The following is a 15215-nucleotide window of genomic DNA, read 5'->3' on the forward strand; positions in this document are numbered from 1 at the left end:
TATTTGGTTTCTTGATGAGCATTAAGAAGATGGTGTAATAGTTTGATTTCAAGAAAGACTTCAGGTGCTAAGATTATTTCCTAAATTTAAGTATAAGAAAAACCTACCTATTACAGAGTCAAGTCAAATTTCAAAGACTTCAGGGTTAGAATGATTATATAACTAATCATGCCAAATAAAATATTCTTTACACTAGCTTATTTATTTAAGTCATAGACAGAATGGAGCAGAAATGAAGGAAATCTGGCTTCAAGTTCTGCTTCTGATCCACACTGGCTTTGCGACTCTGGAGAAGTCACTTAAAATTTTGTCCCCCTCTCCACCATTACTCTAAGACTTTATGTTACATATGTTACATATAAGTTGTGAATCTGGAAGGGAGTTCCCTTAAGAATTTCTCCAGAAAGATAAAGATCATAGGTCCAGACTGAAGGAAGAGGAGGAGGAGGAGGAGGAGGAGGAGAAGGAAAACAATAAAATGAAGGAGGAGATCAGAGACAAGAACAAGAAGGAGGAATTCAGCATAACAGCATAATAAACTATTCATCACTTAGTTGAGTGCTACAAAGAGAATTTACTCATTACTTTCAGTGTGTGGGTGGCTTTTTCTGTAAGAAAACAAACAAAGCCCAAATGACATACTCTATAACAATAAAATTCAAAGAAAACATCCATTTTATTCTGAAACTGATACATCAACTATGTCTTGCCTTAAAAGAGTTAATGGATTAAAATTATTATAATTTGAAAGTGTTAGTGAAAATGGGCCTTTGAATAACTTTCATTGATAGCTAAGCTAGCTTCTTTAATGCAAGAAAACATGAGCTATTAAAGCACTATTAATTATCTGGAGTTCAAGAATATTTATGCTTTAAAAATATTCTTTGGATATAGCTACTTGTAATACTGAGTTTCCTCAACTAAATTCTCTACCTTTAATAGAAATAACTCTGTATGATATAAAAAAAACTTTTTTGAAAGTGTTTTAACACTCCAAATGCCATAAATATGCATTTAAATACTGTCAATTTACTTGCATCTTAGAAATGGTCTTCAAAAAGGAAACTTATAATTTATCAAATTGTTCTTAACGTCTTCCTTAATAGTTGTAATACAAGATAGAAATACTTTGCTGGATTGTTGTTTAGTATTTTAAAACTGTATTTCTACGCAGATGGGGAAAATATATCAGGTGGAACAGAGATCATTAATAGCATAAGAGAAAAAATGCTCTTTTGGCAAAACAGGAAAACATAGAAAACATCTTCATTTCTGCAGCAATAATGTAATTTAAAAGGGTGGAATTTAAAAGTGGTTGTTTTGAATCAGTCTCTCAAGAGTACCCTCACTTACAAATAATGATTTTCTTGTCAGATGTTTTATTTTAGAAAAATTTTAGATTTAAAACTTTGCTACAGACTAACAAAAATATTTTCCTCAAAAATATTTTTGAGATAATTACCGTTCTCTTGGGAGACTGTTGACAGGATTACTTGTACACTCCACTCCACAAATGCTGAAGTAAGGTTTTGTTGTTTGCTTGCTTGTTATACTATTCCAAATAACCAAATATAAAGTATAGATAATACCTACTTTATACTTGACTGAGAATCTCCCATTGGAGACCTCTATCCTTTTTGGCAAATAAAGGCAGCCTTTCATTGTTTGCAGGGGGACTGGGAATTTAAACTTATGTCACTTGCCTCCTCTGTCTCTGTCTCTGTTTCTCTGTCTCTGTCTCTCTTTCTCTTGCTGTGTCTCTCTTTCTTGAAAGCAAAGCTTTAAATATTCCATTTACTTTTATCTTTCCTAAAGTCATTTCATCTTACCCTCTTATTGATTTTACTGTAAACTTATTAAGTCCTTCCATTAATATCTTCCTGATAATGAGAATCATAGAATACAGCAGCTTGCTCTTAGGATGTTCAACATGAGATAAGTGTATTTGATATATAGTCTACCCTCTACTCCATTCCCTCACATGTTTTTCTCTAGGCCTTGTCAAGACTTAGAGACCCATAAGATTAATCTTTTTTTTTTTCCACATCAATCTCAATTCTGTCTCAAAACTATTATCCTTGCTACCACTATACTCTTTTTGACATTATTTACTATTCTAAAATGCTTCAGGGCATTTTCAGGTTCTTTGTTTTAATTATGATGATGATTATTGCGCATTTGATCTGTTAAATTTTTCAGATGATTTTGTAGTTGTTCCATGAGACTCACAAAATCTCATCACAGAAACCTTTTCTGATGCTTTAAAAAATGCATAGCAGCTTGTCCTGTCATCTGATCATCTTGAATATTTCCACATATGGATATTTAGAGAGTCCACACAACTGAGCACCTCAGCAGCAAAATATTGGTTAAATATTTTACAAGCTCAAGATTAATTACCTCTCATGATATTGTGAGACTGAAGATTTTCTTTTTCTGTTGGGTCTGTTTATAGAAAAAATATGCTAATCAAATATGTGATTTTTTAAAAGTAACTTTGCTTTTGATTATAACTTTGGCTTGGTTCACTCCTACAATAGATATTTTAAACAAAGGCTCTTTATAAAAGTAAATTTGTTTGGCAATATTTCACACTTTACACTAAAGGAAACAAAAGTCACTGAAAGGAATGTTTCTAATGGCATCAATTTAAACCGTAGGTGGCAGATTGTTAATGTAAACATAGCTGCAAAGAACCTTAATAACTGAAATGCTTGGGGATTGGAGGTTGTTCAAATTAATTTAGTTTTCAGGTAAGAAACAAGAAAGTTTCTTCATTTCATTTTTTTCTGAAAAGTTTTCTAAAATTTCTGAGTTTACTTCCCTAATTTAGTGAGTAGAGTAAAATCAAGATGCCCTTATCTTTCTTTGGTGACTCTGAATCTTGTAATCTTTAGGCTCAACATTCTGAAAATCAATAATAAAGACACTTTGCTGATAGACCATATTTACTTTAGAACAAGTATAAGATTAAGTTGAAGATATGCCTCTACTAACCAAAAATTTCTTTCCCCAGCGCTGTACTTCATTTGGAGGACAAAGAGACAACTTCATAATAAAAAGTTGACAACAGAAATGCATTCAACAAAGTCAGTGCTAAAGTATGTTTTTTGGTTTTTGGTTTTTTTTGTAAGGCAATTGGGATTAAGTGACTTGCCCAAAGTCACACAACAGTAAGTGTTAAGTGCCTGAGGTTGGATTTGAACTCGGGTCCTCCTGAATCCAGGGCCGGTGCTCTATCCACTATGCCACCTAGCTGCCCCTAAAGTATGTTTTACAGCCTGACCTCAATTGACCTCAATCTCCTATATCTCCAATACTGGTAGGACAGTAATTGACATGGATAACAATGAACTCTGGCTGCAAAATCTTGAAATATCTTATGAATCAGTAAAGAAAAACTAAACATCAATATAATTTTAATGTTCAGTATATTTTAGTAAAATTCAAATTCCTCAAAAATTGGCAATTTATGATGAATGCAAATTACTGACATTTATATAATAGTGCTTTAAGAAGTTTGCTATGTATCTCATCATGTTTGCATAATCTCATTTGAATCTCACACAATATCTATAGATACTATAGGCATTATTACCCCTACTTTTGTATATCAATAAACTGAGACTTAGGGCAAATCAATAAGTATTTAATGTAAACAAAGAAAAAAAATCATTCAGTAGGACCTGTTTCATAATTCAGATTTCCAGGAGACCAGAGAAAAGATCAATGCTTCTAGGAATTGACAACACCTTAGATATTATATAGTTTAACTGCTTCATTTTATAGTTAAAGAATCTGAGACTCAAAGATGTGAATTTTCCAGGGTTATAGCCAGTGTATCATTGGGCTGATATTTGGACCAACATCTCTAACACCAAACTTAAATTCCATTTCACTCACCATACCACAAGATCTACATTTGTTCCTGGATCCATCATTGATTTGTGTTAGTTTAAATTACTCTTTTTTCTTTGCCTCAGTTTCCTTACATGTAAAGTAGGATACTGTATCAAAACATGTTCACAAGAATATTGTGAGGCTCTGCCTATTGTTTTCATAGCTATCAACAGGTAAATGGGGCAGCTAGGTGGCACGGTGCATAGAACACTAGGCTTTGAATCAGGCAGAATCATTATTATGAACTCAATTCTGGCCTCAGACACTTACTAGTTGTATGACCCTGGGCAAGTCACTTAACCCTGTTTGACTTAGTTGTTAAATGAGCTGAAGAAGGAAATGGCAAACATTCCAGTATCTTTGCCAAGAAAACCCTAAAAAGGGGGTCAGGAAGAGTTGGACATTAACAAAAGGGATGAATATTTCTCAGAGGTTTAGAATAAAAGATCACCAGTCTCACAGAGGACCATTGAGATCCCCTCCAAAGCTCTGATTTTGTGATTCTAGGCCTATGCTTCTAGTCACTTTATTTCTACAACTGCTTAAAATTCAGATTAATGGGGGCACTTTTGTTTAACCAAGTTTTATGTATTGTATATCATCTTATGGGCATTTTTTTTTAAAAATTGGATAAACATTTTAGATACAAAATTAAATGCAGCATTATTTTTGCAAACACAAACACATTCTGACAAAAATGTAGTCAATTCCTGCTGAGTTTATGACAAACCCTCTGATCCCTCTATTATTACCTTTGTGCTCTTTCAGCTGCTTCTTTGGAGCTGTTCTTTCTATAGAAACAAAATAACATGGTTTAAAGTAGAAGTAATACATTTATTTAGCCTTTTAGTGTTACAACTAAAGTTTTGAAGCCAATGTCAAGATTTTAACTCCTGTTCCCTCAGGGAATAATCATAATTTACCGTAATATAATGCTTTTTTCAATTACAGAATGCTTCCACATAAATGAATTAATTTGATCCATCCAGGATATCCCAAAAGTCTTAGTGAACTTTTAAGCTTTAATAACTTTAAACTCCACTAAGACTTTTGGGACAACCCATATAACAACTCTAATCTAGAAACTAATAATATTGTGGCCTAATTTTACAGACTACAAAACTAAGGGCCAGACTAATTAAGTTGTCCAAATTCCCATATTGTTTGTCCTTCATTTTCCAAAGAGAACCAATGACACTATGGTTGACTTCTTGACTCATGTATGAATTGGATATAAGTGAGGCAGAGTTGCACAAAGTTGTCAGCATCACTCTCTCTTCCAGAGTCATTGAAATCCAGTGGCAAGATAAAAATAAAGATGACTGGCAATGGCCCAGGGTTGAGTGGATGACTTTTTGTGTCTTTGATGTCTGAGCAAGCTCTAAGTGCTCCACAATACCTGCTTATGCCACCTTTGGAGAGGATATTAACCAAGGTCTTCTGACTCCAAGGCCAGTGATCTTTCTGATAGACCATGTGGCCTTGGATAGAAGGAAATATATATCTTTAATGAAAATTTAGAGATAGCAAGGGCATGCTGCTATATAATGGAAACTTCTGACTTCTGTGGCTATCATCCAGACGTGACATTTGCCATCTCCAAAGTGAACAGAGTCTTGGACTTGGAATCAGGAAGGCCTGGGTTAGAATGCCACTTCTGATACTTATACTAGATACAAGATTTTTTTTTTTTACTCTCATTATCCACATTTGTAAAATATAGATAAAATAACTGTAATACTTAGGTTTGTCAGAGAGGTAAAATGAGATAATCAATATATGTGAAGTGCTAAATAAACGTCAGTAGTTGCTATCATTGTTATCTTGTAAAAGTCACTGTTCATATTTTAAACAAATATCTTAAAGTGGCATAATTTATGGTATCAACCCATTATTATCACTACATTTTCATTGGCAAATAATATGATAACACACACACATATAGATATATTTAAGATAGGCAATTTTTACCTTTGCTTCCTTTTTCAGGTTTTTCCATTTTTTTCATGTCTAGAAAATATAACAAAAGATTATAAAGTTAAAATGACTATTTTTAAACTTGAAGATCAGATACATTTAGATACATGGATAGAAGTTTTCTTTTTATTTTCCTTTTTTTTTTTTTTGGTGGGGCAATGAGGGTTAAGTGATTTGCCCAGGGTCACACAGCTAGTGAGTGTAAGTGTCTAAGTGTCAAGTGTCTGAAGCCGGATATGAACTCAGGTCCTCCTGTATCTAGGACAGGTACTTTATCCACTGTACCACCTAGCTGCCCCTCGAATGGAAGTTTTCTAAAGGTTTTTGCTATAAGGAAGATGTCATGAGCTGGATGAAATTTTAGAGATTACATTGCTTACAGTATTTTTATGGATGAAGAGATTGAAATCCGATAAAGACTTGCCTAAGATAGCAAAAAAACCAAAAACAAAAACAAAAATACAGAAGCCAGAGTTGAGCCTAGGATTTCTGGCCCTGTCCCCCAACTCTTTCAATGTATGAAGAAAGACTGGTGCTCTACTTCCATGTTCCACTTATGGATTCCCTGGGCTTAATAGGCCTTCTGTGTGTATTACTTGGTGTGTTGGCAAAATGAACTAGTTAATATATCTTTCTCTCAGGTACAGAACAGTGGCCTGGACTCCATTCACAGGGTTGGCCTCCCTCAGCAAAGTCAACAGAGAAAATTCTGAGAATCTCAGTTCAGCAGATATCATTTTAAGTAATTGCTTCAGGACTACTTAGAAAAGTTGAGGTAACCCATATACATCCTTTTAAATGTCCTTTGGTTCTCTGGGATAAACTGACCTTCACCATAGATGAACTATTCTACATACTAATTTTTAAGACATATATTTTCCAAATTATCACTGGGTGATAGAGAATGGTTATCCCTCTATAGCAAACATAGACCCAGCTTAGAAAGAGAAAAGAATAGGAAATAGAATGAGGTTGCTCCCTGCATGGGCAATGCTCATTTCCTGTTGTAACGATTGGAATGACGCCACCTGCTGGAGACTTACTGTAGAAGAGTTCCGCCCATGAAGCGAAGGTCTTTGAGGGCAAGACCAGGAGTCTTTTCTTTGGCGTCAGGAAGTGACGCGGGCTAGTGGGAGGAGGAAGGAAGACACTGGCGCTCGCTCTCAGGCTCTTTCCTGAGACTCTGGTGGAGAGTGGAGCTAGAAATGCGCTCTCCCTTTAATAGATAGAAATCTAGGCCTTTCTCTCTCTTTACCAAATTCTTATTCTCCTTAATAAATGCTTAAAAGTCTACCTCTTGCTAAAGCTTATAATTTATTGGCGACCACTCATTAGATATTTTAGACAGTTTAGCTAGAATTTTAGCCCTTAAAAGATGGCTGACCACGAAGAGGAAAGCTAAACCTCAGTCTTCTGATCTTCTGGTTGGGTAAGAAATTTGCCCTACCCTCTCCCTTTAACTGCTAAGTACTGGTATACTGGCTGTGTTTTCCCTTTAAATTTTTTCGAATGGACCTTTTAAACTCCCTAATTACCCTATTTTTGGTTTTAGTCTGTTTAACCAGACAAATGGGAGATAAGATCATGTTAATGCTTTGTTTTTGTGGATTTTCTATTTTTCTTTTTATTTTTGTTAAAAGAGCCAGCAACTTACTCACACAAGGAAATATCTCTCCCTCTCCCAACCATGCTTTTTCATAGAAACCTGAAGAGATTCCCGCAGCTTTTCCCAGTTCTAACACTAATTGTTGCTTTAATTTTGCATGCCTGGAGGCAATGACCCACCCTCTAGAAGCTTTTAATCCCCTAGCACCTGGAGGCAAAGTGGGGGAAGAGGAATCCAGGCCTGAGTTCAAAATGAAGTCTGATTCAAATTGCTCTGGTCCCTCCCCTCCTCTCCAGACCCCACCCTCTACTCCTCCCATGGCCAAGCCCATTGCTTCCCCTGCCTGGGAAGTCCAGAGAACTGATGCGCATGCTCAACTTTCTCTAACTACATTTGCAGCTTCAGGCTCAGCCCTTCCCCAGCCTGGCTGTGCTTCTGAGACAACCTTAGAAAGCCCTTTAAATTCCAGATATGCTCATTTTGTTCATAATTTTGCTAACCTGATTTTGTCTTTAATTAGTAATCTTATAAAGCATTTGTATGGTGAAAAGACTGACAGACAATATAGAGGGGTTAAAGAAGAAAAACTTAAGCTGAATAAGAATGACAACCATCAACATAGTTCAAGACTCTGCTTCGTTTGCCATGGAAGGGTATATATTTTACAGAAATGTAGAAGTAAGCAGCAAGGTATTGATATGAGTATTGGGGATTTTAGATATCGGAATCAAAAGTGTTCTGAATTTACTCAGAGTATTAATGTCAGTTCAGAGGTTACATAGGATTTCTATGCTATTACACCTATATTTTGAAATTAATGGTATGGGTTTATTTTTATAGAGATTTTCATGCTTTTGAGATTGTATCTTATACTTAGTTTTTAAAACAAGGAGAATATTTGTAAAAGCTTTTTAGTCATGTGCTCAAGTTTATATTTTATAATACTCATTAATATTAAGTTCATGCTCATTTAGATTTCCTTAGTTTGAATTTCACTGTCTTTTATTGTTCCATGTGTATTTTCTTCTATTCATTTATCTAATTTTAAAAAATTGCAAGATGGTTTTGATTTCATAATACAATGTTAATTCTAGGAGTATTGTGCTCCCATATTCTGAGTTGTTTGTTTTTGCTATTTTTTCTCAACTGATTTTTTGATCAAACTCTTTAAAGTATTTCCCTGGCAAATTGGTTGCCATGGCAAGTGTAAATTGATTCTAGAAGTATTATTTTTGATAAGCATATTCCAAAAAAAAAAAAGAGGGGAACATTTGTAAAAATTTTCTTTTAACTTGTATTTAAATATGTTCTGATTTTTCACAAAAGTAATAGTATACTAAGTAAAAAAAAGGGGTATTATTTGAAATTGTTGCGTAATTATATATTATACTCTGAGTCAAGATGTATTCACATTTTTTGCAATCATTTATTATCCTCAATTTTTAAATCCATATGAGACTTGGATTATGGGAACTTATCATTTAAGATATTAATTGCCTTTATTCTGAGTTATCAGATGCCAGTTGGCCAAGATGCCATCCAATCACAAGAAGAATACATGCAAGAGCAGACACTGAACTGTCACATGAGGGGAGACATGCATGAAGTCAAGGTATGGCGGAGGGAACGGCTTTTGACTAATGTTGAGGTTGGATTCTCTTGGTTTAATATTTTATTTTATTTTTCCCCACAATATTGTACAGATGGCTGGAAGTATTCATCCCACCCATCTCACTTCTACACCTGGCTTCTATGCTTCCTCCTACATGCCTGATGCCATGGACATCTCAATCCCATGCATCTGATTAAGTCTGACTCAGTTTCCTCCAATATGTTTGGTGGCATGGACATATATTCCATCCACCTATTTTAAGCCTGGCATACTGCATGGGCAGTATATATTGCTCAAGTGTGGGAATGCTCATATCCCATCATTTCTCTGTTCTTTTATGGCAACCCCCATAATTATCTCAGGTGTCATGATAAATAACAGTGTTGAATTTGGCCTTGACATATGTTACCAATTAGATTTTTTAATTTCTCATAATGGCATGAGGATAATTAGGCAGATGATGCAAAAAGTGATGAAACAAAGATAAAAATTATTTTTAAAAATTAATATCACAGCAATTGTCTTCTCAATTACCCTCCATAAAGGGGGACTATAATAATATTATAATTTTAAAGAATGGTTCAAGTTTTGTTTTATTATATGTTTCATGTGTAACAACTAAGATTCTGAATTCCCTTAGACATGTTTTTGAGAACTTTCATTGTTTGATTTGATTATTGACAAAGCTATTTTAAAGTTGTATTAAGCTCAATTTTGTAGGAAATTTTCCTGGCTGATTACCAGCATCCACACATCAACCCTGAAAAGACTTCTATTCCATGACTACACCTAGAGGACATCTGAGAAAAGACTTTCAGAGACTTTAAATGAACAGTTTTGTTTTGTTGTTGTTTTTTTCTCTTTTCTCTTTCTGTTATAATATACACCATCTGTAATATGTACTCTCTGCAGGGGCCCTCCCTTTGCAAGACCAATGTCAAAGCGTCAGTTCATGAGGACAAAAAACTGCCCCTCTGGACAAAACTTTCCTCTCTTCCTTTTCTATATTGTTATTAACATACTGTTAGTTAGCATAGGTTATTATATTCTGTTATTTTTGACTGTTTCATCAAGGAAATGTACCGTTTCTTGAGGAAACAAAGCGGGGAACTGTAACGATTGGAATGATGCCACCTGCTGGAGACTTACTGTAGAAGAGTTCCGCCCATGAAGCGAAGGTCTTTGAGGGCAAGACCAGGAGTCTTTTCTTTGGCGTCAGGAAGTGACGCGGGCTAGTGGGAGGAGGAAGGAAGACACTGGCGCTCGCTCTCAGGCTCTTTCCTAAGACTCTGGTGGAGAGTGGAGCTAGAAATGCGCTCTCCCTTTAATAGATAGAAATCTAGGCCTTTCTCTCTCTTTACCAAATTCTTATTCTCCCTAATAAATGCTTAAAAGTCTAATTCTTGCTAAAGCTTATAATTTATTGGCGACCACTCATTAGATATTTTAGACAGTTTAGCTAGAATTTTAGCCCTTAACACTGTAATGAGAGATGGGGAGAGTTAATGGGATGAGGGCAAGAAGTATTGCAAGTATTTTAATACTTTTCCCAAGGTCTAAGTTGTCTATTTATTTCAGGTTCTTTAGAGTATGATCTTAAAACCAGTCTGCTATCCCTAACCCCATTCCCAACCCATTAATGTATATTCTGTTGTTCAGTTGTTTTCAGTCATGTCTGACTCTTTGTGGTCCCATTTGGGGTTTTCTTGGCAAAGATAATGGAGTAGTTTGCCATTTTCTTCTCCAGCTCATTTTACACATGAGGAACTGAGGCAAACGGAGAGAAGTGACTTGTGACGGGTCACACAGCTAGTAAGTATCCTTAGATACTTGAACTCAGGGAAATTATTCTTCCTGACACTGCACTGGGCAACAGGAGTGGTCTAGCAAAAAAGGCCAAAATTAGATAATCTTTGCTTTCAAGAAGCTCATAAAGATTTTCATTGGTCATCTCTCTAGCCCCACCTATACATGTTATAGTCATCTGTGCTTGTGTCACACGATAATAGATATAGAGCTCAGGAATCATCTAGTACCCCCCCCCCCATCACCCCACCTACCTTTTATTCTCCAGGAACCTGGGATCCATAAAGGTATTACCTATCCAAGGTCATATAGGTATCAAACAGCAGAGCCAGGATTTTAACTCATATCTCTGGTCCCCCAAATCCAGCACTCCTTGCACTTCTTTATTGTTCCCCTTCTAAACTGTAAGTTCTATGAGGAGAGTGGCTGTGTCTTATTTCAAGTTTTAATCTACAGGACACAGAAAGGTGCCAAACACAGAGTGGATAGTTACTAAGTACCTGTTTAACCTTGGGAAAAATTACTTAATGCCTCTGGGCTTAAGTTCCCTCTTCTGTAAAATGAGGATATTGAGTTAGGTGACTTCTATAATCTCTTCCACTTCTAAATCTAGAAAATATTTGTTTATTTCAATCAAAATATTTATTTAATGTATTCTTTGTGCAAGATGTTATGAAAAGAATGGGAATACAAAGATAAAAATGAAGCAGTTTGTACTCTTAAAATCTTCCATTATTGAATGAATCCAATCTAATCTATTCTAATAGTAGCTCAATACACAAATAGGGTCCAAATGAAAGCAGGCAATCATGGATTTCAGATTACTGAGACAAATAACAGTGCTTTAAGAAAATCAGATTTTCAACTAATGATATTTCTATATTGGAGCCTTTCTGTATTGAAGACACATGTCTGAGGGTCATGTAATAATCAGAATACATAATAATGAGATGCTGCTGCTTTTTAGTATACTGACTTGGGTAGGGTCCAAAATAGTCCCACATGGGGCAGCTAGGTGGCACAGTGGATAAAACACCAACCCTGGATTCAGGAGGACCTGAGTTCAAATCTGGCCTCAGATACTTTACACATACTAGCTGGGTGACCCTGGGCAAGTCACTTAACTCTCATTGCCCTGCAAAAACAAAATTAACAAAATAGACCCATATGATACTAATTTCTGATTTATTAAATATCATATAATATCAAATAATTAGTTGACTTATTTTATATTAACTATGATTATTGATCCCATGTCTACATATTCTCAACAGCAAACTTTCATAAAAGTTCATGAGTTCACTGATGTATATATTGCATAGAAGAGATGACAATGAAGTCACCATAATAATCATAATGAATTATCTATCATCTAACTATAATAGTTGAATGTCATATCCTTAGTCATAAGACATATGAAATAAATCATTAATACACCTGAATAGTTCTTACTTTTTAAAAAAAGACATGATTGCATATCAATCTTAGATTTCCTCCCCTCTTTTATGCTTTAGAAAAATAAATATTTACCTGATTCTTTGATCTCTGCAACCACTTTTTAGAAACAGGAATGTTGAGAAAAAGAACAAAGGAAATGACAAGAGTGTAGCAAAACATTTCAGCTAGACTCAAAATTTCAAAGATAACAACTAAAGAGGGATATTAAATAGTAAGTTAGTAATATTCATTAATATTCATGAATGAAATCCAAAGACAAATTGAAAAGTTAGAAATCCAAATGTTACTAAAATGATAACATAGCATGTATTCTGAAAATAAAGTCATAACTCAAGGTAGTCAAAGACTATTTATAAAAGTGTTGCTCAACTGGATGTGACTAAGATATGTGATTGGTTTGAACAGCTGGGATTTATCTACATGACCACTAAATTATTGGAATCCTGAAATATCAGCTATGATAGTCTTTGTTGTTGTTGTTCAATCATTATCAGTCATGTCTGACTCTTCATGACACCATTTGGGGTTTTCTTGGCAAAGATACTGGAGTGGTTTGTCATTCCCTTCTCCAATTCAGGCAAACAGAGTTAAGTGACATGCCCAGGGTCACATAGCTAGTAAGTATTTGAGACCAGATTTGAACTCAGGAATATGAGTTTTCCTGACTGCAGGCCCAGCACTATATCCACTGTGCCACCTAGTTCTGATATTCACAGAGTACATATTTGCTTCCCAAACTGCTCCTGCCGTGGTTATTCACACCTAGACTTTTTTAAACCATCTAAAAATTTCCCAATATTCTCTTATCAAAACATGAAGATTTTCCCATCTTGCCAATTTAGAATCAGGAGAGTACAATGGGGAGAGTGCATGATTTGGAGTCACAACTCAGATACTGGTTAATGTTATACTTAAGTATTATGTGTTTGTAATCCATTATTTTAATTCAGTGTTGCATGCTTGTATGAAAGTCTTTTTGACAATGTGTTTTAAATGATAAATAATTTTTAAAAATTCAATATGCATTATATGTATCTGATATGCCCAATTATTTAGACATGTGACTTTCTCACACTGAAGTTTTTCAAAAATCAAGGATTAAGGATCAAAATGTATGAGTAGCATAGAAAGAATTCTTATAAAGGCTATCAACTCAGGCTTTCTCACAAGTGATTTCAAAGCAGAATTTTCCTTCAAGAATTTTCATTTCAAAAGAGCATAATTAGCATTACTTTTTTGAATCCCAGTCCTCTATGTAAATCCACACTAAGATACTTTTCACAAATTATCACAAATTATCCTCACAATTGACATCTAGGAACTATTATCCCCATTAATAAAACATGGAACTTGAGGCTAAGCAAGGTCAAGTGACTTACCCGGTGTTACAAAGCTAGGTAATGGTAGATACAGATTTTGAACTCAGGTCTTTCTAAATCCTAGTACTCTATCCATAATAACCAAGCTCCCTCTCTAGGTAGCCTATCAATGGAAATATACCTGCCATCCCTCCCCCAGTTGAGATTCATTTACATTTTAAGAAAAATAGCTGAATAATTTTGTTATGCAATTATAATGGTGTATCTTTTTAGGTCATCAAATTAGATTATAACATCAGTTATGAAGGAATGAAAACATTTTTATGTCTGTATATTATGGGGGGACAATAAAGAATTGTTTTTCAGTCATTTCAGTTCTATCCAACTCTTTGTAAACTCATTTGGGATTTTCTTAGCAAAGATACTGGAGTGGTCTGCCATTTCCTTCTCCAGCTCATTTTACAGATGAACTAAGGCAAACTGAGTTAAATGAGTTGCCCAAGGTCACACAGCTAATAAGTATCTAAGGCCAGATTTTAATTCAGGTCTTCCTAAGACCAGGCTTGGTACTCTATCCACTGTGCCAGCTAGTTGCCTCCAGAAAAGAGGTTATTTAAAGAGTTACTTAATAAGACAATTGTTAGATACTCAGGATAATTATTGTATTGTCTAAGCCTTTTCCAATTGATTTTGTATCCCCCTTAACCCTAATGTGAAGTGTAGTGGTCCATGTCTACTTCCCCCCACCTAGAGTAGAATCTTTTTTTCTTCCTTCCTTCCCTCTTTTTTTTTTTTTTTTTTTGGTGAGGCATTTGGGGTTAAGTGACTTGCCCTGGGTCACACAGCTAGTAAGTGTCAAGTTTCTGAGACTAGATTTGAACTCAGATCCTCCTGACTCCAGGAACAGTGCTCTATCCACTGTGCCACCTAGCTGCCACCCTTCCTTCCCTCTTTCCTTGTTTCTCCCTCTTCTTTTCTTCTTCCTTTCATTTTGTTTTTGTAAAGATAAAAGAAGGCAATATAAAATATATCTTTGAATTCTACTGAGGAAAAGAATTTTATAAGGCTGCTACATCTTATGAAACTGTCTGAACTAAGTAGGTGGGTATAAAATTAAATAATTAAAATGATAACCTAAAAATAATTCCTGTTTTTCACTTTGGACATCGTGATTCTCTGTACTTTTGTTCTTGGTTTGAAAATAATGTTTTTTTCCCTTTAGGTCAAAGATAATTTTCTTTAAGCAACTATCTTTGTAGCAATGAAGCCTCCCTTTCTTCTCTCGACTCCTATCTAAATGTCATAACCTTTCCTCATTATAAGTGAACATTTAAAGTTACAAATAGTCATTAAGTAGGAATTGCAGTTTGTCTTTTTATTTGGTTAATATTCTGATTCAATAACATCAAAATTATATTGTTCTTTAATTAAAGGCAATGAATAAGGAAAAGTTTACAATTTGTAGCAATTAGGAAAATAAAGCCCTTTTTGGTTAAGAATTATGAAAATTTGGGAAAGGATAATTAGGAACATCTGT

The 15215-nt window shown here is 34.8% G+C and overlaps 1 protein-coding gene across 1 annotated transcript in view; it reads right to left on the bottom strand.

Annotated features, from left to right (window-relative positions):
• Positions 1-15215, bottom strand: part of LOC122755124 (triadin-like) — a 326758-nt gene that overhangs the window by 33377 nt on the left and 278166 nt on the right. Inside the window, exons 25-27 of the mRNA XM_044003480.1 lie at positions 12432-12455; positions 5872-5910; positions 4653-4691 (exon numbers count right to left, since the gene is read on the bottom strand). Coding sequence (XP_043859415.1) covers positions 4653-4691; positions 5872-5910; positions 12432-12455 — 102 coding nt within the window. The remainder of the gene's footprint in view (positions 1-4652; positions 4692-5871; positions 5911-12431; positions 12456-15215) is intronic.

The sequence above is a fragment of the Dromiciops gliroides genome, chromosome 4, assembly GCF_019393635.1.
Source record: "Dromiciops gliroides isolate mDroGli1 chromosome 4, mDroGli1.pri, whole genome shotgun sequence".
In the NCBI taxonomy this organism is placed as follows: Eukaryota; Metazoa; Chordata; class Mammalia; order Microbiotheria; family Microbiotheriidae; genus Dromiciops; species Dromiciops gliroides.